This window comes from Zootoca vivipara, chromosome 2 (genome assembly GCF_965207765.1).
Source record: "Zootoca vivipara chromosome 2, rZooViv2.hap1.1, whole genome shotgun sequence".
NCBI classification, from domain to species: Eukaryota; Metazoa; Chordata; class Lepidosauria; order Squamata; family Lacertidae; genus Zootoca; species Zootoca vivipara.
The window spans coordinates 28,135,585-28,160,581 of record NC_142584.1 but is presented as its reverse complement, the minus strand read 5'-3'; the positions used below and the strand labels follow the sequence as shown (position 1 = coordinate 28,160,581).

The 24,997-nt window shown below is 45.6% G+C and overlaps 2 protein-coding genes across 2 annotated transcripts in view; one reads left to right on the top strand and one right to left on the bottom strand.

The window, feature by feature from the left end:
* PGS1 (phosphatidylglycerophosphate synthase 1) overlaps nt 1-4,413 on the top strand; it is a 35,511-nt gene extending 31,098 nt beyond the window's left edge. The window contains exons 9-10 of the mRNA XM_035104212.3: nt 2,569-2,711; nt 3,743-4,413. Coding sequence (XP_034960103.1) covers nt 2,569-2,688 — 120 coding nt within the window. The 3' untranslated portion in view covers nt 2,689-2,711; nt 3,743-4,413. The remainder of the gene's footprint in view (nt 1-2,568; nt 2,712-3,742) is intronic.
* DNAH17 (dynein axonemal heavy chain 17) overlaps nt 3,392-24,997 on the bottom strand; it is a 98,753-nt gene continuing 77,147 nt past the window's right edge. Inside the window, exons 64-80 of the mRNA XM_088663020.1 lie at nt 24,205-24,327; nt 21,402-21,606; nt 18,310-18,474; nt 17,763-17,903; nt 17,197-17,367; nt 15,400-15,522; nt 13,430-13,623; nt 12,944-13,092; nt 12,702-12,829; nt 10,950-11,177; nt 10,617-10,808; nt 9,620-9,799; nt 9,029-9,211; nt 7,229-7,411; nt 5,927-6,070; nt 4,906-5,131; nt 3,392-3,924 (exon numbers count right to left, since the gene is read on the bottom strand). Of these exons, the coding sequence (XP_088519146.1) occupies nt 3,677-3,924; nt 4,906-5,131; nt 5,927-6,070; nt 7,229-7,411; nt 9,029-9,211; nt 9,620-9,799; nt 10,617-10,808; nt 10,950-11,177; nt 12,702-12,829; nt 12,944-13,092; nt 13,430-13,623; nt 15,400-15,522; nt 17,197-17,367; nt 17,763-17,903; nt 18,310-18,474; nt 21,402-21,606; nt 24,205-24,327 (2,983 nt within the window). The 3' untranslated portion in view covers nt 3,392-3,676. The remainder of the gene's footprint in view (nt 3,925-4,905; nt 5,132-5,926; nt 6,071-7,228; nt 7,412-9,028; nt 9,212-9,619; nt 9,800-10,616; nt 10,809-10,949; nt 11,178-12,701; nt 12,830-12,943; nt 13,093-13,429; nt 13,624-15,399; nt 15,523-17,196; nt 17,368-17,762; nt 17,904-18,309; nt 18,475-21,401; nt 21,607-24,204; nt 24,328-24,997) is intronic.

The window sequence follows — 24,997 nt, the reverse complement described above, 5'->3', positions numbered from 1 at the left end:
GCCCTTTGCAACTGCTGTGTAGCAGCACAATAGTTGGATTTGCATGTACATATTAAACCCAAGATTTAGTCTCAGCCAGTTAATCCAAACTAAAGTTATAATTACTTGTCGTAACATTGAATTTCAGCAGAAACAAACTGAAATTTGCAGTTGGTTAAATTTATATGAAAATACCCGGTACCACATAAAATCCCCATAAAGCAGGGCTGGGGAACCTCAAGGCTCAGGTTAAATCTGGCTCTTCAGTTTTCTCTGTGGCCTTCAGAATCCCCAGTAGCCCTTATTTTGCACCTTGACTTGAATGTTTTGTTAAACTGCTAATGCCTATTGCTTATTTGAATGGCAGGCAGAGAGTTGTGTGTATGTAGAAACTAGCCCATTGTACATTAGTTGCACTCTTCACTTTAGCCTCTGGCCCCACCCATCACAGTCACATGGGCCCCTGAAGGTTGCCCAAAGGGAATGCAAGCCCCTTCCTACCCGGGAAAAGGTTTTCTACCCCTGACACAAAGTCTCAGTGTTGACTGGATTTTTGAAAGAACATTGCTTGAGACTTTGTAGCAGCCAAGCCATAGAAGCCATGTATAATTTCAGCCTTTAAATGCAGGGGCTCCATAAATACGGTACTGCCTTGGCTTACTCTCTAGCAATTGTTTTCCCCTACGCCAGAGGATTCAGAGGAGAGATTGCTTTCTCTTCATGCTGCTTTTGTACAAGGCAAAAGCAGTGGAAACAACCAACCAACCTCACAGCTCTCTCCGAGTTCTCTGGAGCATGCAGAGGACTTGAGGGAAGGGTAGGGTCTTGTTCCTTGTACAAGGAAGGCTTTGGGAAAGGCAAGAAGTGGCACGAACTCTTCTCCCCACTTCCCTCTTCCACAGGCACTGCAGAAGGGGAAACTGACGAGAGCAGTTCATGCCACCACCTGCCTTCTTTTGAAGTATTGCGCTGTATTAAACTTGACTTTGCCCCTCCCATAATTCCTCTCCATGTGCTGAAAGATGGAACGGGTTTTTTAAAAATTATTCTATTTTTGTATCATCTGTAGGAGGTTATAAACATACGATGTATAATCTGAAATAAATGGGAGCTATTGGAAATGCGGTAAGAATTCAGATGGCAACCTAGTAAGCCACATACGCAAACTGTTGCTGTTATACTTCTCCTTTGTGGAGCATTGGTGCCTCTTGTGGCAGGGGGTAGTTATGAGTAACTCAACTAAGTTTCAGTTACAGGTAGGTAGCCGCGTTGGTCTGAGTCGAAGCAAAATAAAAAAATTCCTTCAGTAGCACCTTAAAGACCAACTAAGTTTTTATTTTGGTATGAGCTTCGTGTGCATGCACACTTCTTCAGATACTTCAACTAAGTTTCTTATAGTTTGTGTGAATCCTGCCTCTGGAATGGATTCAGAGCATTCTGAAGTCTCTGGATAGTCATTTTTTGATCCTTTTATAATCGTCCTTTAAATTCTCTGCTTCCCATCCCATGTGGACTGCAAACCTTTTGTGAAGGTGCCATGTCAGGACTGTGCCCTGTATACTTCCCAGCACATTGTCTTAGCAGCATTAGCACACTCCTTAACGGCTCAGTTAGCACTTCCGCAGAAAGTCAATTGTGCTAGCCCTCTTTAGATGACCAAAACACATGAATTAATGAGCAAGAAGAACACAGGACACCCTTGTTCACAAGCACATTGAATAAGGTTTACTTTTTATCTATTTACTTAAAGAAGGCCTTGTTAAATCCTGGAGGGAACTAGTTTACAGGAAATAAGAGGGGGCGGGGGAGAGAATTGGAACGCAATCTGCATGGGCTAGATGTGCTCAGCTGGGCTTGGGAAGGTTATAGGTGGCTAATAATGTGGCTGAGGATGGGTGATTGAACTGTGTTGACTTTTGAGTCAGGCAGAAGTCCTATAATTGTGTCACGGCTCTCTGCATGTACAAGAACCCATCTTGCTAGCACAGGTGAGAAAGTATCTTTGTGCTGTAAGCAGTACTTCAAATCGCATGGGATGTATGCGTCCTGTATCACACAGACACTTACTGTCCCTGCCAGCTGTATTGTTTGTTCTTTGAAGGTGCTTAGTATTTCTGGGAACCACAGCAAAACTTTGACGGCACATTCATTTAAAAATGTAGCTTCGGAGCTTTTTCTGAAGATAAATGAACCGTCTGGTCTCTGGAGATTAAAGTCAGGCTTCCTTTTGGACGATTATAGCTCAGGGTTTGGCTGTTACGGGAAAAAAGTAACTGCAGGGCCAAATCTCGTAATGCTTTCCTCCTTTGTGTGTTTGTATACATATGTGGGTTGGGCTCTGTGTATGTGCAATTACTTGACTCAGTTGGCATTTGAGATGCCAGACTTGGGAAAGCAGGTCAGCCTGCATAAGAGGTACTCTCTTCAGGGGAATGAAAGTATATGGATCCTGATCAGCCCTGTACTTTGATTAAAACCAACTAAAGAAGACAATGATGTTAGATTATTTTACCAACAATCAATAATGCAGTCTAGGAGCAGATGTTCAAATTCATGTAGCAACCTCCCCCCTCATTTTTCCCACCATAGGAGCAAGAGCAGCTTTATTTGCAGTCTAGTATGGTGTCTGCATCAACCTTTGAGCAGTCTAGTCGCTATGTCCAACTGTGGGTGAAGATGGTGACACCTCTGATCAAGAACTTCTTCTGAAAAAAAAGGCGGGTCCTTTTGGGGTGAGTTTCATATGTTGTTGTCTATACCCCCCCCCCAGCAAGCACTTTAATAAACAGGAAAGAAGCACGAGCTGATTTCTGTTAGAACCAAGGCAGTGTTTTTCCTGTGCAGCATAAGTCTGCTATCCAAGGGCCTGCATTGGGCTGTCATTGCAAAGCGCTGTGAGACCTTATTAATTTGTATCAACCTGTCAGATTATTCTGAAAAAAGGCTAAAACCCGCACATAACTGGAGAGCAGTAAAATGCCAGGGATGTGTGGAGGAGAAATTGAGGCTTCAAATACACAGTGTAGGGCAACTGCATGAGGGCTAAAAAGAGTAGAAGGGAAACAGAAGTGCAGATATTACAGCTTTGAATCAGGTGTTCATCCATAACACCAGGGTTTATTTGGGACCAGGGTCTTTTTGATATTTGTTGTTGGTTAGTGATTGAGGTGGGGGCTGAGGGTTTGGTAACTGCTATTGTAATGAAGGGAGATACTGGAGCTAATCAAGAATATGAACCTAACAAATGTTTATATTCTTAAGTAGTGCTAATGTGACTACCAGGAGTGCCTGCAGAGCTCCAAGTAGGCCAAATCAAGAGGTGCCTCATGGGTTCAATAAGTTACAGAGGAAGGCATTTGCATTTTTCATAAATTTGGCATTGTTATGCCTAACTGGTAAGAGAGTCCCTTCTCCTTGTGGATGAATGTTGGTGGGGAAAAACCTGAGCTATTTTCCTACTTATGAGAACTGAAAAATCTTCTAGTCAGTTGCAGTGAATGTGGGCAAGGAATCCTGGCCAATGCAGACAAATGTACACAGACTTGTTTCTTGTCATATTGTAAAAATACTGTTTATCAGTGCCAACCTGAGTAGCATAACCACACTTTTTTTTAGTTTCTATTTTGGGAAAGGTGGTGGGGGTGACATGATGGAGTGGGTGGGGCGGGTGGGTAGGGCTTTGCTTTCAACGCAGGCATTAAACTTGTAAGAGCAATGCAACTCCAGCAAGAATCCACTTAGCTGGCTTCTCTTTTGTCTTCAGGTTGAAAGTCCAGACGTAGGTGGGGCCTCGCATGCGCGTCTTATAGACAGGACACTCATACATGTTCTTGGTGTCCATACGATCCACGGGAATGGCTTTGATGAAGATGACGGGCATCGAGGGGGTCAGCTCCTTCAGACGTGCATCACTGATGACACCGGTCTGAGTATCCCAACGTGCACCTGCAGGAGGACAGAACTGTGCTGTTGCTTCAGCCTGGAGGGTGCTTCATTTGCAGCAAGCGTTAAAGGAAGGGAACCTCACACTACCAACCTTCTGTCTTTAGAAGCATGGCTACAGGTAGTTGCTCTGGCTTGAATGTGCCTTTGCTGTCATCTCAATAATTTACGTAAGCATTCTGAGCATTAATAAGCTAGAAAGAGCTGAATTCACAACTCTGCCCTGAGCCTACGGCAGTGTTCCTTCCACCTTCATTCAGCCTTGTAGGTAACATAAAAGTCCCCGCCTACAGTGACTTGAGCACTAAGGGTTAGGCTTCTTCAGCCCCCTTTAACATGCGGGGGCAACATTACATTCCTAACCTTAGAAACGAAGAGTATTTTAATATGGTCAATTAAGTAATTTTGTCTGTAAGGGCAGTAGAATAGGCATGTGCTGCCCTCTGCTGACATGCTAAAATGATATGAAACAATAAAGGCAGCTACTGCAAAGTGTTGTCTGCTTGATCCTTTCTTGACAAATATTTGTGCTTTCAAAACAGATTTCAGCCTGGAAGTAGTTTACAGCGTGGAAATAATATTTGCACAAGCTGAAGGCATTCAGCAATGAACTCTATCCTTAGGAATGGCAAATAATATATTTTTACTGCACAAAATTAAGAATCCTCTACTGTTACCAAGCACAAAGGTACAGCTGAAGATGGGGTGCCCTTTTTAAAATTGTGAAAATATGTAGCTCAGAGCTGTGCCTGAAAGAGGTGCGGCAGGGGAAGGTGGTCTTGCATCAAGGTCCTGGAGGCAAAGAGAGAACCCAGGGACAAAATGTTCTAAAACTGCAAGAAACTATAGTAAACCCCCACCTCTCTCAAAGAAATAGCAGAGATTAAATGGAGAGCTTCCCTACAGTATAGGACAAAGGAGAAACTGCCTTGTCTGCTGTTGAATGACTGCATCTCCTCTGTCTAACATGATAAGCTAGATTACCTTCCATGAAGAGCCCATGCACATAGGAGCCTTCTCGGGGGGGAGCTGTCATATCCTCCCGGTTCTTCTTGGTAACTTCCACTGAAAGGCACATTCTGTCAAGAGGCCACTCATTTTTCCTAGCCATAGACTGCATAATGGCCGTGAGGAAAGACTGAGGGTTAAAGAAGCCTGCTAGCCATACAGTTGTGGGTAGGGCAAAGTCTGTTGTCCAGGCCTCCAGCTCCTGAAAATGGAAATATTACACATAGCTAAGCATGTTGAGGAGGTCCATGTTTTCTGTTGCACTTGGGAGTCCATTTCCCATCAGCCCCAGACACCACTCTCAAGGAACAGGGAGGTGTAGTTCCACAACACTTACAGTGGTGCCTCGACTTAAGAATTTAATCCGTTCCGAAGGCACCTTCGTAGGTCTAAAAATTTGTAAGTCGAAAAACGCCATTGGAAACGCGATTTCCCATAGGAATGCATTGGAAACGGAAAAATTCGTAAGTCGAAGCAACCCTATCTAAAAATTCGTAAGTAAAAAAATCCCTATCTAAAATTGCCGCGGTTTCCTTTCGGATGTCGAGACATCCGTAAGCACGTGGCCACTAGTCCCATTCGTAAGTCAAAAAATTCGGTTGACGTGTCGTTCATAAGTTGAGGTACCACTGTACAGGGTCACATGTTTCCCATTGCTGTAGTAGAAACTACCTCCAATAAACACATTATCTTCACACAAAGATTCTGAAAAACCTACGCATGTCTCTCATCCTATACAGATGATCAAGACTTCTACCTAGTAGAATTGCATGCAACTACAGCTGTAAAGTATTCTTGTTATTTTATTAAGGATTGTTATTAAGGATATATAGAAGGTAAAGTTGGAAAAAAACAATGCAAAAGAAAATAACTGTGTGTTGCTTAATTAAAAGATGATGCTTAAGTGCAAGTTCTTAGCTTTCTTGGTTGTTGCACTGCCAGGAAAGCTAAGAACTTTGTATTTTGGAGAGCTTTAAAAAGGAAACCTCTTCCTCACCCTGATGCGGAGCAGTAGGTCAGCATACCAAGCTCCCAAGCTGAGCAAAGATGGATAAGCCCGGTTTGTCCAGGAATCAGGAACATTGTCATAGTAAAGAGCATTTGATAGATCTTCCATGTCTGTTGTGATTGTCAATTCTCCCTGTGGGAAAAACAAAACAAAAGCTTTTAATTGGATTCCTCCATCAGCTTAGCACAGCTTTTTGTGGCTATGCAGACCATTTGAAGAATTCTTAGTGTATTTTTATGAAAATGGGATCCCTGTTGATCTAAGGTTCTGGTTATGTGAATGCTCTGGCATTAATTACAGCACTTTCAAATTATATGTTATGCAAACAATGTAGCGTCGTTCCTCACTTGTGGTGGTGTTTCCAGGCATTTCCCCTCATGGTACTACTGATGTTGTGGCAATTTAAATTTCCCAGCACTTGCATTGCTGAGAAAATGAGATGCACTCCTCCAGCTAGTGCTATAATTACGGGTGCCAACGCTAATGCCAAGCGGGTGTGTAACTGATAGCAATGATTAAAAACAGCAAAACACACACACACAATTTTTGACCCTTAGTAAATTGTTTTTAGTTCTCTGCTGGACAAGCCCTTATTGGTTTATGGTTCCAACACATACATCATTTCTGTGAGTGGTTGTATGTGGCTCATTTAATGTCCATCAGCCTGATTTCACGATGGGGAGTTTGGGGACCAAGTGCATTGAGCTAACGCCTCCCTGTCTCCTGGGCCAGAGCACACAGTTCTAAACGGCTAGTTTTGTTTTAAAGGAGGAAGCAACACAATGAAGCTTGCAACCAGGGTATTTTTCTCTTTATCCACCCCACCTCAATCTTGCCATAGAATTGTATTATGGAAGACTTGTTGGAAGGTTGAGCTATTGGCAAAACTTGAATATAGTGAAGGGCAGTGAAGGAAAAGTCCACTAGGCAGTGAACACAATCTGTGCTGAAGTCAGCGACTTGCCAGTGAACATAGAGGAAAGATTCCCAAGACAAGCATCTTGGCTCTATCTCCCTTCATTTTCATGTGCTTGTATATACAAACTACTGAATATGTACTGTTGTGATTGGAAAAAGAGTATCATTATCTTCTAGTTTAAAGTGCTCTTTAAAAGCAGTAGCAGGAAAGATGAAAATCAAGTATCGATGTTCAGGCATTTCCTGTTACTGAGAAAGCATGCTCCACTTTATTTTTCCTATGCCAGGTCATGTGTCAAGTATGCTGATTGAACCAGGTGAAATGTTGTTTTTCTGGTGTACTTCTAGCAATAGCATACAGTATGCACCTACCTTCAACCCCAAGTTTAATTCTTTCAGAGAACGTCTAATTTCACTGGTAAGGATGTTCATTCGTTCACATTCCTGGAAGGCAACTACTACATACGGGGTCTTCTCAGCTGCTTTTGCCATGATCTCCACCATATTGAAGGGCTCTGGAAGCCGATCCATGATCTCATCTAGCACAGTTTTTACCTGTTACACAGAAGACCAAATGAATGTTTCACTATACACAGCATCACTTCAAAATGCTCCAAAGAGTAAGCAAAGCACTAGACTAAAATACCTGCCCCCAGCAGGTGGGCAGACTAAAGAGCATTTCCCACATTTCCTGGGGGCTTGAAGAAATATCAATGCAACTGAAAAAGGACTGACAGTAGAAGGGGCAGAACAGGTAGCAGCAAGCCTAAAACCTGTTGATTAGAAAGTAGGGTTGGGTGATATTAGGTTTTCAACATTGTGATACATCACCAGCCAAACATCACGGTTTGGCAATATACCGCGATGCTGAAAAGAGCTGCATTGGCCCCAGCCTGCGAGGCCCCGGGTGAAACTGCTTCAGCTTTCACCACCTGGGAGCTGAGGTGCTTTCACCCCGGCGCCTTGTAGGTCGGGGCCAATCCAGCTGGCCCTAGTCCACTGCTCGGCTTGGGCACGTGAAGGCTTCCGCCCTCCACTCCCCAAGACAGAGGGAGCCTTGCGATGAAGCCCAACAGGCTCGGTTTGCAAGGTTCCCTTTGCCAGCAAGGGGTGGGGGACATGCAAGCAGCCTGGGAGAAAAAGGTTGCTTGCTCTCCAACCCCACACCCCTTGCTGGCAAAGATGGAGGGAGCCCTGCAACGGAGCCTGACAGCCTCCATCATCTTTGCAGGCAAGGGATTTGGGGGAGGGGCACAAGCAGCCTCCTTTTCCTAGGAGAAAGGGTCCACTTGCTCATCCCCCTCCCTTGCTCGAAGACAGAGGAAGCACTGCAATGGAACCTGACAGGCTCTGTTGTCAGGGCTCCCTTCACCTTCGCTGGCACAGCCCTTTCAGCCAAGAAGTACAAAGGTTCTCACCCCCCGGCTGAGCAAGACCCCTGTCCATCCGGTGTGTGCGCATGCCAGAGGGACAGGATCTTATTTGCACACCCCAGCCAGGGAATGCAAAGCCTCCCACTCCCCAGCGGAGGGAGCCCAAATCCATCTCTGGCTTGCATGCTAGCAGGAGAAGGATCAGGGCTGCTCAGCTGGGGAGCACAAAGCCCCCCCCCCAGCTGAAGGGGCCTGGTTCCTCCTGCTCATGTGCAAGCAGAAGGAATGGTGCTTCCTCAGCTGGAGAGCGGGAGCAGTTCAACGGAGCTCCCACCCTGCTGCTGGCTCATACCAACCGGTGGCGGGTTGGGGGCTCTGTAAAACTGCTTGGCTAAGGTGAGGGCAGCTGTGCGTTCCTCAGCCAAGCAGCTTAAAGGAGGGAGGAACAATCTGTATAGGCACCTGGCCAATGCAGCTTGATTCTCCCTCTGTGCTGGCATGAGGGGTAGACCGCGGTGGCGGTTTCACTCAATGGTATATTGTTGGTGAAACTGCCACGGCTCTGAGTCCCTCTGCCTCCAGCAGCCGGCTGCAGCTTGTTTCTCCCTCGCTGCGCTGGTAGCAGAGGGACTCAGGAGCAGCAGCACTTTCACTAGCAATAAACCGCTGAGTGAAACCACCATCACAGTCTGCCCTTCAATGAATCGCCCAAGCCTATTAGAAACATTCAAATAGGAACCCCAAACCATTATCAGGACCCCGAAAGCCACGGTCAAAGCAGATCGGCAGGTTTTCCTACCTTTTCCTCTCGGGACACACCAGTTCCCCCTCCGGCATCGGACTCTTTGGGTTGCATTTCTAGTACAGTGCGGAAAAGTTTCTCGGAGGTGACAGTGAGGAACCCAATCTCTGCATTAGGATGAAGCCCGTACAGGTAAGGGCTCTCGGGTGGGAGATTTTCATCAATATACTCATGATATCCCTACAAAATGTAATATGCAGAAACCTGGATGTTATAAGATTTTAGTGATTGCTTAACGCCTACACCAGCCCGCACATCCTTATCTTCAAATTAAGTTTCCAGTAAACTACGGTATATGCTCATAACGAGCACTGTCTTGCCAGTTGATCTGGCTGTTTCCCCTGGGACTTTTATCCAACTTGTCCACAACTATAATACTGTTTCTCGTGGTCCTCTGAAATATTTTGCCATGTTCCCTGTGCTGAGGTGTAAAAGTATTTCTGTAGTTGCTGTCCTTTCTCTAGACCTTGCTATTGTTTATTCTGTGGCAAATAGCACTTGCCCCTGTGGCTACCATTTACTTCCCCAGATGAACGATTGTCAGAACAGTGTGTTGTTGGAGCAACTCCCCACCCCTCCCTTTCTCACCTTATAATCGGAGTTAGGTGGTATAAGGAAACCTGGTGCTAACATCATTTCTCCCTCCAGCATCTCCATACGGATGTATTCACCCAGGTAAGTTCGGCATAATCTGCGGTCCCAGTCATCGGTGATGTGTCCACCATACATGATCTCCCCAAAGAGATACCGCAGGTCGTCCCACGGAACCTAGGGAAAGATGCCACATCAGAGGGGGGGGGAAAGCAAAATTTGGGGGTATAACACCAACATTCTACTCACGTATATAAAGGTATTTGGGCTTTTTGCTGCAACCAAAGTTCTTTTCAGAAAACATATTTTCATCACTAGTCTATTAAGGGGCACATTTTGGTCTCATACGCACAGTGGAAAATCTTGGGAAATGAGACAAAATGATTTAAAGCACAGACAAGTACTCTGGCAGAGGGTTAGCCAGCAGGGGATAATCCTGGGGGAATGCTGAATTGCTTTTCCCATCATGGCCTGTGAAAGCAGAAGAATACTTTGGAACTGAGGAGGTCCTATTTGATCTTAGCATTCTGCAATAGATTTTGAGTGGGCTAATAAAATGGTTTTCATTCTATTCATGTAGCATGTGTTACATGCTAGGTATTATTGTAACAGGCAGAGTTTGTGAGTTTCCAGATGTAGGAGCTCCATTCAGAACAGTCTACAGCTCCTCAAATTATTGCTGTCCCAAGTTGAAAAGTGCAGTCTGCTCTGGAAGCAGAACTCATGGTTCTCTAGGTGCACAGATGCCAAAAAATGAGAATACCCTGCTCACAAAAAACAAGCTTTTCAGTTCAATGTTTCTCTGCACCAAGATCCCGCAGTACACCTTTTTCCTAATTAAATAACAGTAAATTCAAATAGCAGTTCTCCATTTCCCAAAGGTCTTAACTGACCAAGCAGGCAGTACTTTGATAAGACCCTTAGGAAACAAGGGACTACTGACTACTAAACACAGTTTCTCTTCTATGCAACTCACAAGTTACCAAATCTTTACCTTCACATTAGCTTCCAGATAGTTGTACAGTACATTGATGGAAATAGTGAGATCTCCATTGTTAAATGGGTAAGACCTATTCCACCCTTGAGCTCCAAATTTCCGCCGTTCTGCCACCACTGCATGGAAATAGCAGAGGGCAAAAAGAATGCACTTGAATTCAATTTCTTTGGTGCACATTTCTAGGGTATCCTAAAGGAGAACAAGAAAAAAACCACTTAGCGAAAGCACTGTTTGCATTGCCCAAAAGACAGGAAAAACCAACTTCAGTGCTAATCTTGGATTGTGGGTGAATACAGAGTCCAAACAAATGGAACAGCAGGTCCTGGTTACCTGAGTAAAAAGATCCAAGGCTTTGTGTAAGTTGGCATGCATGCCTGTTGGAGGCTCATTGGTGATTTTAATGGCATTTTCCAGGAGTCCCTGAGGGATAATGTGGGAATCTGGAGAGGGAGCAGGCTCAGCGCTCATGTATACTCTGTAATCGTCATGACTCCCTATGCTATACCGTTCAACCTTCTTATCCAGTGTTCCCAGCCACTTGGCTACCAGATGGATGTTCTGTAGGGTATATAAGGCACATGTTAGTTGCTGCTAATGAGGATGGACTGCATTCTCACTCCAGGGCCGCCTTTAGTGGCAACCAGAAGTCCTGCAATGTGAATGGAATGCTATTCTAAACTGTCTTTTCCCCCCATCCCAAGGAACTGACATCACCTAGCCATAGTACATTGATATAAATGGTTCCATCCTAGAACTTCAGGAAGACAAAATGCTCAGCATCCTGCCCTCATTCATGTCATGTTCTAGAATGGATATACATTCTTTGCTGTTTCAACTTTTTAGGCATAAAGACGCCTGCACTCATTTTATAGAATTATAGAATCACAGAATTGTAGAGTTGGAATCGGGAATCTCAATTAAAGCATCCATGACAGATGGCCACCCAACCTCTCCTTAAAAACCTCCAAGGAAGGAGAGTCCACGACCTCCTGAGGGAGTCTGTGCCATGTACAGGTGGAACTTGGAAAATTAGAATATCACCGAAAAGTGCTTTTATTTCAGTATTGCAACTTAAAAGGTGAAACCAATATATGAGACAGATGCATGACATGCAAAGCAAGATATGTCAAGCCTTTATTTGTTGTAGTTGTAATTATTTGTCATTAGGCGGGTCAATTATAAATGGAATGTAATTAATGAAATGTAATAGCGATGTTTATTTTTGTATTATTGTAACTATTTGTTTTATTACTGTGGAATTTCCAAAAGAAAGCATTTGTAAGAATTAAAAGAAAAAGAAAAAATAATAAGCTGCATTACTGAAATAAATGCACTTTTCGACGATATTCTAATTTTCTGAGTTTCACTTGTACATTTCCCCTAGTAAGAGTACTCCTTCCTTACACATGCAACAGCAGTCTCAAGTTGGAGGAACCTGGAAGGGTGATGAATTGTCTGGGCATCAGCAAAATTCTTGTCCTCACCCTACTAAATTTCCTCTCAAGGCCTGGATCTTTTTTAGCATAAGCCATAGACATATGGTCCTTAGCATGTAAATTAATAATATCAACTGGGCACCAGTTTGGGGGGTGGGGTGGGATGGAATGGGAGAGGGAGGCTCCACTGCAGCCTTCACACTCCGAGAATTCCCCCACCTTTTCAATTACTTCAGTGGAGGAAAGAGAAAGGGTCGGTTTGAAAGGTACAGACTTCTCTGAAGCTGTGTTTCCGCACATAGGCTGCAACAGGATCATCTGCCCACAGCTGCCTGCAATTTCTTCATGCCGGCACCTAGATACCTTTGGGCAGTGCCAGCATTGTTCAACAGCCCAGTATATGCCTAATTCTATCAATGGACACCCGGTATATGCCAGGGAATTTTATTTTTTTTACACTGGATTATTTATGGACTGGATTACAGTGTTTGCACAGTTCCAGAAATGATTATTAAAAGCGATTTTCATTTGCTGTCAAATAATTTACTTAATTCATGAGTGCTAGAGAGGCATGAAAGAAGTGAAGTACCCTAGACAAAGCTATATAAGAAGTAATTGGCAGGAAACATTGTTGGAATTGAAATACCTGAAGAATGACCCAGTGCCCCTCTACCGCAGCCACGTCCAGAGCATGTTCTGCCACAACTTCCTGTCCTTGTCCTAGAGACACATTGTGGATTTTCCCATTGTCTATGGTGAAGCCAAGCTTTTGACCTAAGAGAGTTATTAAAATTAAGTGGAATTCTTCAAACGTCTGTTGTTCTTTTAAAACTTTTTCTGTGTGCACTGATCTAGGGCACACCAACTGGAAAGGCTCTCCCAACTCACCTAGGGCTTCAACGTCCTTCAGGGGATCAACTCCGGGAGAGAGAATGAAGAATATGGGTGTTGACTGGCTGCTCTCTTCATAGGATTTGGAAAACTCAACACTTCGGCCTTCAACAAATTTACTCCCCATTTTCTCCTCCACAAAGTTCCTGAGGGGGAAAAAACCAGGGGATTGAATTGGCTCTGGTGAACATTTTGGCCCTCAAACCTATGGCATTGTGTGATTATTTTCTTTTTAAGAAATTATTGGGAGAGGGGGGATACAAACTGAACATTCCCCATCTCCAACCCTAAGCATAGTTCAGATGGAAAGAACAAGAGTGAAGTTTGTACAAGCGAGAAAATGAAGGGTGATAATAACAATATGAAGGAAATATGCCCTCTAGCCATACAAAGTTTTTGTGTCAGTTTTTCAGAGAGCGCTGTGTCCCAAATGGCCGTTCCCTGTACAGCAGTCCCAAGCTGTAGGAAGAGTGTGGCACATACTTGACTGCATAGGTCATGCGGTCTGGCCTCATACATCGCATCATGCACAGCTTTTGCAGGGCTGTCTTGTTCTTCCACTCCTTTGGAAATACTTCCTTCTCAGGGGTCTCAGATTCGACAAACTTTTTCCACCGCTTAGCAGAACCTTCAATGTCACTGTCCAAGTTTTTGAACTCGTCCATATCAGACAGCACCTGAGAGTACATGAGAATAGAGAACATGGTGCTGACAATCCCTTGCTTTGTTTCCTCCCAGTTACACCAGTGGCTTTAATGAATGCACCTGAGAGCAAGAACTCATGTTAGCACAATCCCTTTCTGACACCACACATGTCAAGCCAAGCCAGTGAGCCTGCTTCTCAAGTACAGTAGTACCTTGGTTATCGAATGGCTTAGTTGTCGAACATCAGCTCCCAAATTATTTTTATTATTTATTATTATTATTTATTATTTATACCCCGCCCATCTGGCTGCATTTCCCCGGCCACTCTGGGCAGCTTCCAACAAATAACAAAATACATTAAAATATCACAGATTAAAAACTTCCCTAAACAGGGCTGCCTTTAGGCGTTTTCTAAATGTCAGGTAGTTGTTCATTTCCTTGACCTCCGATGGGAGGGCGTTCCACAGGGCGGGCGCCACTACCGAAAAGGCCCTCTGTCTGGTTTCCTGTAGCTTTGCTTCTCGCAGTGAGGGAACCGCCAGAAGGCCCTCGGCGCTGGATCTCAGTGTCCAGGCTGAACAATGGGGGTGCAGACGCTCATTCAGGTATACAGGACCGAGGCCAAATGCTGAAAGCTCAGAAGTGCTTTGGTCTGTGAACGTTTTTTGGAAGCCAAACGTCCGATGTGGCTTCTGCTTGAGTGCAAGAAGCTCCTGCAGCCAATCGGAAACTGCACCTTGGCTTTCAAATGGTTTCGGGAGTCGAATGGACTTCCGGAACGGATTAAGTTTGAGAAGAAAGGTACCACTGTACTCTGCTCACAACCACCTGAACTGTTAACAGACTTCCTTCTTCTACCAGTTCAAGTGAAAACAGGAGGCCAATGGCAAGCGGAGGACCATGTTGGATACTACAGATACAGTGCCCAAGGCACCAGGCTGTCACACTTGCAGCAGAGCAGAGATGGAGAACCAGAGGCCCTCTAGTAGTTGGCCTCCAATCCCAGCCAGCATGGCCAATGGAAGCTGCAGTCCAAGAGCATTCAGAGGGCCTCAGGTTCCCCACAGTAGAGGAACCAGAGGAGAAAGAGGTCCAGGTACCCTAACTTGTCACAAACCACAACAGGCTCTAAAGCAGGCACCCCCAAACTTCAGCCCTCCAGATGTTTTGGACTACAATTCCCATCATCCCTGACCACTGCTCCTCTTAGGTAGGGATCATGGGAGTTGTAGGCCAAAACATCTGGAGGGCCACAGTTTGAGGATGCCTGCTCTAAAGAGTACTGCTTCACAATCCATGTTGTAATCCCTCTGATAGCACAGCCACCGTTGGCCATTTCATTTGTTTAAAAGGAACATAGTTTTCCGGATGCCAAGCAACTGCAGGAAGGGCTCGACAACTGTTCCCAGGTCATCCTAGACCTGGATCAAAAGGTGGCCTCTTTTCAGCTCTCATCTTGCTTTCCTGCAGGAAATGAAATGCAACTTGGTCTGTAGAGCGTGACTGCTCTTTTCATGTACATGCAACGAGACGCTGTGGCTATAGGTGGGCTGAGGGAAGGGAAAAGGCTCCACCCCACAGGCAGGCTCTCTCCCCAGCTATGTGCGTTCACTGCTGAGCAGAAGTTTCAAACTGCTAGCACAGTTCTTCTTTAGTTGGCTAACACAAAAGGTGTGAAGGTGGCTTAACTTCCCCGACTCAGTCGCCATCAATCATGGACCATGCCACTGGACACCAGCATTTTCTAATGGGCCTCTCTCAGCTCCTAAAAAAGGACTTCATTCTAGAAACAGTATTTTCAAACAAACCTTAATTCCACCCCATCCTTGACCTAACAGGAATTCTACTGGAGATGCCAGTCCAGCTTTAAAGGGAAAGCGCAGAAGGAAGTCTAGTTCCACCGGATTCACTTCTTTCTTCACCAACAAGACCTAGAGAAAGCATGGGATTAGAAGCATGAGGACTATTTACTCCAGAAACAAAAGCTGGAACAGCTGCTGGTCTTGTTTATCCTTCTGAGTTTATTGACTGCAGGAACAGAACCCAAAGACAAGGGTAGAAGAGACCACATCCAACAGGAATATGGCTTTGGAGTCTTGTGAGGTCAGATGAACACTGGTTAGGGACAACCCGGCCTGATGACAACTACATACCAAGCAGCAGCAGCAGCTGCAAGCCTAAACAAGACAGAAGCATCACTTCAGCGTTCAGTGAGGGAGGGGACTCTGATGATGCTAGCCATTCATTTTTAAACATACCCAACAAGATTCCACAGCCTAATTCAGGCACCCCCAAACTTCGGCACTCCAGATGTTTTGGACTACAATTCCCACCATCCCTGACCACTGGTCCTGTTAGCTAGGGATCATGGGAGTTGTAGGCCAAAACATCTGGAGGGCCACAGTTTGGGGATGCCTGCCCTAATCTTTCTCCTTGACTGCTGCTGCTACTTCTACTCTAGTTTACATGGGGAGTATGGGGTGTTAGGGGAGTAGCAGTACCTCGGGGGTGAGGGGTATGCCATGCTCCTTCTGGGGTAACCTGTCCACTTGTGGTTCCCACTCTGCACGCAACTCTCACCTAAAAGCTGTCAACATGTGACAGTGGCCAAACCTGGGAACGGCTTCGACTGGCTGGCTAAACCAGGTGAGGGGAGCCGATGGGTCTCAAACCCTTAGTGAGTTAGGGACTTCCTTTCATGTGAAGACGGGCTCCGGTGGATTGTATGGAGAAGCACAATGGTCAAGAAGGTGGTTTCTGCACATAGCATAGAGGGAAGTGAGGGGCAGATGGGGCTCATCAACTTGGGAAGGTAGCTCGTCTAGGAGAAGGGAAACTCTGACTGCCTTGTGGGATATTTTCAGGAGAAGAAAGCTAAAGACCAAACCATAAACAAATCTGGAGTGGAGTCCCTAAGACAGTTGGAAAGTGGCTTGTACCCCTCCTTCTGGCAACTCCTGCAGCCAAGCTGGTGCCAAGCGTATTGCTCTGCTTTCCTTTGAACCACAATAGTGAGGCTGAAGCGGCTTAGTCATGCTGGCCACATGACCTGGAAAAACAGTCTGCGCACAAACGTCGGCCCCCTCGGCCTGTAAAGCGAGATGAGCCCTGCAACCCCAGAGTCGTCTGCGACTGGACTTAACTGTCAGGGGTCCTTTACCTTTACCTTTTTTTAGTGAGGTTGAGGGGGGGTGGGGAGTCCTTTCGCCTGGGCAGCACAGGACCTCCATTCACACAGCCCAGGGTTGCGACCCGAGGAGGTCACTTTGGTGCTGTTAATGCAGTGGTATGACTTCACCCCCAGAAAAGCACTCCATTGTCTCTCAAGGCAGACAGATGCTGACAACAAAGTTTGACCTACTCTGGAACTCCTCTTGCTTCTTCATTTTCTAAAGAGCTACCTCCTTCTAGTCCTTCTTAGAAGCTTCTCCACAACTTGCTTTACAGCATCCCTTTCTGATTGTGCTCCATCCATCTCTCTTTGGGTCTAATAATCCACTGTCCACACAGCTACATCTCGATTACCATGCAAGAGGGAAATGTTGAGTGACTCCATGGAAACAAAAAACACTCAAGTTTGTCAGTGCCGGCATGAATCACCTTACCTGAAAGGCAACTTGGGCTAGAAAAATAAGCTTGTCTCTCTCAAAAAGTCCCCGAGCAGTGTACATGTAGACTGAGTAGGTGATCTCGTCAGTTAGGTTTATCACTCTGTGTTTCACATCTTCTGCTGGTGGAGTCCGTTGAATGGCTTTCTCAAAAACCACATTGAATGCCTGGTCCGGAAGGAAGTCAAAGCACAGATGAAAACCGTTTAACGTGGTTGGACTTCTTGGCCTTTCATTAATAGGCAGACATAGGGAAGGTGCCTTCATCCAAAACACAAGAATGTACAGTGTTTGGGCTGCAGCCTCGCATAAACTCTACGGTTCAAGTCCCTTTCGCAAGATCCTCTAATATGACCTCGGCACAAGGTATTTATGCCTGACCCTAAGCTTTCATTCAATATAACAAACAGACAGCCACCGCTGCAGTAGAGATAGACTACAAGATTAACTGCACAAAAGGATGTGAATGACTTGGTGTCAGTGATAGCAGGGAAGAGGCTATTCTCCACAAATGTAATTAGTGGCCTGTCCAACTACCGTAGTCTCCTTCCTTGGTTAATTACCTTTAATGAGAACTGATAGATGGGGTTAATTTTGTTGAGGTCATTCAGTATAAAGTACAACAAGGAAGCCCTTTCTGCAGCTGGCCTGTAGTTCTCTCTAGCTTCATTTATTTGCAGCTCAGTAATTTTAGCCTCTTTCACCTAAAATAAGAAAAAAAGCAATCTTCAATACAGCAGCTATCAGTTCTCCAGAAAACCACAGTGTAGCTCCATAGCTCCTTACTCTGTTGCTGGGTTGATAGATCACATATGTTATTTGAGACGCGCCGCCCCCAATAGCCCGACAATAGCGCAGTGCAGAGCAGCCCACTTTCCAAGGGTTTTATTAATGAGTGAGCCCCAGGGTTTTTAATGCCGAACTGACCCCTTCTCCCTCCTCTTTTTCTTTTCTTTTCCTATTTTACTTATAGGACAGCTGCGTACACTATAAATTGCAGTGCCAGTAAGATCTCCACTACCTGCCAACTTAATGTACCCAGAAGCACACATTGATGCAAATTTGTGTTCTTTGTCCTCGAAGAGCCCTGGCCATGGCCCTGTGACTCACCTTTTCCTCAATCTCATTTGCTGTGCGTTTGGTGGTCTCCAGATTTTCCACCAAGGCTGTGTCACCGAGGAAGTTTCCTGATGCAGCTGAGAGTCGAGCCAGTAAGGAATCCTCCAGCTCCTTCAGGATGATCTTAAACTCATTCTGTTGCTTTGTGAGAGTAGCCTATACCAGCAATGGGAGAAAAATATGATGTTAGAATTTGGTAGAGCTGTCTTTGTATGTGTGTGTGTGTGGGGGGGGCGGACAGACAGACAGACTTCCTCTGAAGCTGGACGGCCTTCACAGACAGGCTGCAATTCAACAGATAACAGAGTTGGATGAAATGGGAGCCCTTTGGACTCACCAGCTGCACTGAGCCTCGAAATTATTACAGAAAATGTAATTTTTCAAGAGGTGAAAATGCAAAGGAGGTCATGGAACTGAAGCTCTTCGTTCTAAGCTCATTCAAGGCAGTCATGCAAATGAGGGACCCCCGGGCTTCACAAAAAGCAGCTTGGTTTTTTTCCTACAGGGGTCTTTTTGTGACTACAAGAGTTTTGTAAAGGGTCATCACAATGCAACAGTGACTAACAGCTCAAGCGGACACTGAAGATGCATTGCAAATGCAAGTAAGGGCACAAGGGCCAGTTCTTAGATGAAGTTCATTGACGTCCAATAAGAGAAAATGCACAAACCTCACCCCTCACCCCAACACACACAAAAAAGGAAAAAAAGGATACAATTTGCATATACTTTGCATATACTGTACTTATTCACATGTATAAATGCAAACTTGAAATAACTACTGTATTAAACTAAAAATATAACGAGGGACAGCCCTACCAATTGGGCAGAGGGAGGCAATGCTCTCAGGCAGCTGGGGAACAGCTGTGGCAGCCCCCTGCCCTCCCTCCTCCAGAGCCCCCTGGCCATTTGTTCCTCTTGGAGATCAGAGCTATATGTGTCACAGTGCTCACACTGGGGGACACCGTCCTGTTCCCAGTGGTGGAGCAAGATTCAACAGCCAGTCTATTCAGTTTCTGTACATGGGATGGAGGGGTGTGTGTGTGTGTCATCTTGCCCTGTGTCTCAGGCAGCAAAGTGCCTTGGGTTTCCCCTGAGTACAGTATGTCTCACTACCGTGTTTCTCCCAAAATAAGACACGTCTTATATTTATTTTTTCTCTAAAAAAACACATTGCGGCTTATTTTCGGGGGATGTCTTATTTTTTTATTGAGCATGGTACGGGGCTTTCTTGCGCCGCCCGCTGAGCCCGCTGCTGGGTCCCTGGGCTTCGTGCGGTGCGGCACGTCGTGGCTGGGGCTGCTGCCGGCTCCTGCCGGCTACTGCCACTTTGCGCGCCGCCCGCTGAGCCCGCTGCCGGGTCCCTGGGCTTCGTGCGGTGCGGCGCGTCGTGGCTGGGGCTGCTGCCGGCTCCTGCCGGCTACTGCCACTTCGCGTGCCGCCCGCTGCCGGGTCCCTGGGCTTCGGGCGGTGCGGCGCGTCGTGGCTGGGGCTGCTGCCGGCTCCTGCCGGCTCCTGCCACTTCGCGCGCCGCCCGCTGAGCCCGCTGCCGGGTCCCTGGGCTTCGGGCGGCGCGGCGCGGCTGGGGCTGCTGCCGGCTCCTGCCGGGTCCTGCGGCTTCGTGCGCCGCCCGCTGCCGGGTCCTGGGGCCCGTTCAGTTGGAGCTCGGCGCATCTCTGTGCTGGGGCTCCCGCTGGGCTGGGGCTTGGCGCGCGCTGCTGCGTTTGCCGGCTCCCGCTGGGTCGGGTAGGTACCGGTACCCCCAACATGTCTTATTTTTGGGGGATGTCTTATATATTTTTGCCTTTAAAAGATCGTGCCATGGCTTATTTTAGAGGCACGTCTTATTTTAGGAGAAACACGGTATAGTCGAGAAGCCTGAGACCGGCAGTGCCTGCTCAGTCGGCTACTGATGAGCTACTTTCAAGGTCTCTGCTCTTCCTTCCCAGGGTTCATTATCATTTAAAGATAATTTGGACCAGACAACCCTTCAAATAGAAGACTCCTTCAAACAAGAGGACTGCTTTCTGTAAAGTAGGGCACACAGTTGCCATTACCAGTGCGTTAAAAGAGCTCAGCTCCAAGGTTCTTACCTGCTCGGCAATGAAATGGCTACAGCCATCCTAAACATTGCATAATGCCATTTAATATGAAGGTTGGGGTGGGGCTTCTGCTTGTGGCAACCATCACTAGTGGGTCCTTCTATCCTAAAGAGCAGGCATCCCCAAACTGCGGCCCTCCAGATGTTTTGGCTACAACTCCCATGATCCCTGGCTAACAGGACCAGTGGTCAGGGATGATGGGGATTGTAGTCCAAAACATCTGGAGGGCCGAAGTTTGGGGATGCCTGCTAAAGAGGTTCACCCAAATAATAGCCTAATATACTTCATTAAACAGTAAATGTAAAGTGAGCAAGAAATAGTAAATGAAAATCATAATTAAATAATCAGATATATGTTTGCATTGTTAAACATACAAAATTTAAAATATACAGAATGAATTCACTGGTTTGAAATACCTATTTTAACAGAGGAAATGATTCAAATATGGTAAATTAAATCTAAGCAATTCATTAATATACTAGTAAATACTTAATTAATTTACACAAGGATCTGGTTCCTTTTCACATTTAAAACCTAATGCAGGGAAGGGACTACAGAGAATATATATATATATATATATATATATATATATATATATATATGTATAGACATGTAAGCAGAGAGTAGGAAAAGAAGCTTAAAACCACCCTCACAACCAGGGAATTGGAACTGTGTTGGGTGCTAGGTGCTAAGGTTGCAGTCTATGCGCAAATTAATGCCTTTCCCTTTTTAATATACTTTATTTATTACCCCAAAGTCCCAAGGCAGGTTACAACAATTAAAACACAACATTAATATGTAGTAACCACTACATGTAGTAACCACTTTGGAGCAGATGAAAACCTGAATGGTAGGTTCAGAGACCCACCTTCTAAGACCATTTGGCTTGCTCTTAAGTTTCTGACCAAGTGTGGCTACCATAAATTCTTGTAAAATAAGCCATGTTGTTAGTAAACTACTGACATCTACTGGCAATTACAATACCTTCAGTTCCTCTAGGTCAGGTCTCTCCTTAGCCACCACAGCAGCTAAGAGCTGGTCCTCCAGCCCATCTCTGGTGACCAGAAAGTTGATGAGTGTGCACTGGGCCTGCATCTCTGGCTTGTAGTGGGGGTTGAAGTACTTGGTATGCAGAATGAGGCGGAAATTGGGGTGGTACTCCACCTCCTTGTCTCCTATTTTAATGTATCTGGGGATTAGAGTGTTAACAGGTCATGAGAACAGGTAGGTAACAGGCAGACAAAGGTTCTTCAAAGAGACTACTAGGCTACTTCTGGCAGTTGGAGGGGCAGAGTTGGATGAGGACGTCACAGGAATGGTCAAATCCTATGTTTGGGTGTGCTAAAATGTTATTTAATGTTTACAAAAAAGCAGGGCATTTTAAGCACATTGTTGTTTCTGCTTTATGCCTCAGAGACAAGCCTGCCCAGATGCTTAGAAAGTTAATGTGAATTTTAACCAATTTCAGTATTTTAACTTCCAGTATGTTTTAAACTGTTGTTGTAAACGTTTCTTGATTTTATTGTTTTATCTTTTTGTAAATTGCCTTGAGGGTTTTTTGTTTAACGGTCAAGTGGTGTATAACTTGGATGTAATGAATTAAATAAAAAATAACTTAAGGAATGAATTATATGTGGTTCGAAACACAGGGGAGGGGGCGGTACTTCTGTCCTTTTTTTGGGGGGGGGGAGGCTAGGGGATAGAAGCAAGAGTTTTGTGCACAAACACCAGAGCGGAAAATGTGAGACATATGCTTTCAATTTTGAACCAGTTTAAAAAGTAAGAGGCATGAAGACCGGCTCTCAGCTTATGAAATGATTGCTGCAGTCATAAACACATTAATTTGGATTTGGATTTGGAAGGAGGCCCCACTGAAATCAGCATGGCTTCTTTCCTAGTAGATGTGGTATAGGGCTGAAGCAAAAACAGCACTACTCTGGGAACATTTATGCAACAACACCCATTGAAAACAAGAAAACAAGAAGGGACATAATAAATGGAAATATGTAGGAAATTCTACATTCTTTCCCCTATGAACAGAGAAAGTAGGAACAGGACAAACAGGTGGTGTCAAAGCCACCCGCTGACGGTAGAAAAACCCAGCCACTAAGCTGTTACTGGTTTGAATCTACTGTCAGGGAAATGTAGCATGTGCAATGTCATCTGCAAGGGCGGTTGTGATCCTCAGGAGAGTCTTTATTCCACAGGAGTCACTTGGTAAACTAGATTAGATGGGGTGGGTTAAACCACAGAGCCTAGTGCTTGCCGATCAGAAGGTCAGCGGTTCGAATCCCTGTGACAGGGTGAGCTCCCGTTGCTTGGTCCCTGCAGTTCGAAAACACATCAAGTAGATAAATAGGTACCACCTCCAGCGGGAAGGTAAACGGCGTTTCTGTGCGCTGCTCTGGTTCACCAGAAGCGGCTTAGTCATGCTGGCCACATGACCCAGAAGCTGTACGCCAGCTCCCTCGGCCAGTAAAGCGAGATGAGCGTCGCAACTCCAGAGTCAACCGCGACTGGACCTAATGGTCAGGGGTACCTTTACCTTTAGTCACACCAGCTTTACAACTAGGACTAAATCCACCCTAAAACATATTGTGAATTAGTTGTCTGCCACCACCTACTGGATAACTGAGCAATACGGACTCTTATATTGAATATAGTTTGCTCCAGATCACAAGATCACAAGCTTCCAATCTCTAATCACATAGCTCCTCTAAGGATAATGACTGTGTTTCTTTTAACTTTGCTGAAAGCGCAATGACACTTACATGAGAATAGATGAGCCTATAAGGAGCACACCCCTCCTGTTTGTGGAGCGCACATGATTTTCTTAACAAAGAGGTTAAAGGTAAAGGTAAAGGGACCCCTGACCATTAGGTCCAGTCGTGACCGACTCTGGGGTTGCGCGCTCATCTCGCATTGTTGGCCGAGGGAGCCGGTGTATAGCTTCCAGGTCATGTGGCCAGCATGACAAAGCCGCTTCTGGCAAACCAGAGCAGCACATGGAAATGCCGTTTACCTTCCCGCTGTAGCGGTTCCTATTTATCTACTTGCATTTTGACATGCTTTCGAACTGCTAGGTTGGCAGGAGCTGGGACGAAGCAACGGGAGCTCACCCCGTCACAGGGATTCGAACCGCCAACCTTCTGATCAGCAAGCCCTAGGCTCAGTGGTTTAACCACAGCGCCACCTGGGTCCCAACAAAGAGGTTAGGTTTCTAATTTATCCACCACACATGAAAAACAACATTTCAGTCAAATGAAATAAAAAGTAAAAATGTTTATCTAATTTAATACTTCCCCTGGTTGATATAGGCAGGCATTTATAATTTATACTACTGTACTTGGTTACAGGAGATCCATAGGAAGGAGTGGTTAGTAACCAGGATTCCCCTCTCTGTTCCTTGGCAGAAAGTCCACCATGGAAATGAGGGAGCACAGCATCTGCTCACTGAAGTCAATAGGTTTGGCTGTATTAATTACAGGACAACTTGGCTGTGAACTAGCCAGCAGGCACATTGTGATCCAAGGGTGCAGAACAGTAGCCCATGGCAAGGTCAGGCTTGTACCAGCAGGATGACACATACTCAGGATGATTTGCTAGGGCTTGGGAATGCCAGCAAACAGTAGCTATCTGACACCTTGGTAATGGAGGCACCCTGGCCAATGTAGGGACAGACTTAAGAGAGAATGGACAGAGATACGACTAACTCTAACGACAGTAATTCCATTTTTAAAAGCAAGGGCTACTCTGGCTTCAATCAAAGGAGCTGCGACAAACTTACCTTCCTTTCTTGATGGTGTTTCGGCCTAGCAGAGGATCCAGCACAGGCTCCACAGTCTCTCCGATGTTCTCAATGAGCAGGGTGTCTCCATCAGAAACTGCCTTTTCAATGATATCTAGATAGCTGCAGCATTGGAAGAAAATCCGTTAAGCACGTCACAGTGTTTTAGAATACAATCCCCGCCCCTCATTTTGCACATAAGAATGCTGGTGCTCACGGAAAAAAGGAGCCTTTTGAAAAATCACTACAGTTTGCGGCTGGGCTTCCCTGAGTCCAAGGACACTGGGCAGCTCTGAAGCGGGATCTGGGCAGAAGAGGCTTACCCTCACAGGTTCCAATATGCAAACAAGTGACAACGAGGGAGCGTCCCTTAACACATATGGAATCTGATGGAAAGGAACAGGGATTGCCAATATGGCCCTCTTGGATGCAATGGTGCCTTTTAGGTCTTTCCATGGGGCTTGCAATGGAGTCCCCATGAGGTCCCCATGACCATGAGGTCATGAGGTGGTCAGGATACTTTTTTCGTCCTCGAAAAGTGCATACAACTGAAGGAAGAAGCTGCACGTTACACTCTTCCCCAGTTTCCCTTTCAGCACTATGTGTTTTTAGGGCTCAGATTTACTCTGCTGAATCAGACTTTTACCGGATATATTGAAAAACCTAAGGGCATGTGTGCACTTCCCCCTCTTTCTGTCTCTGTGGTGGGGGTGATCTAAAGAGGGGAGAGATGTGACCAGAAAGGGTGGTGCCCACAGGCTCGAAGAGGTTGGTGATCCCTGGAGAGCACCTC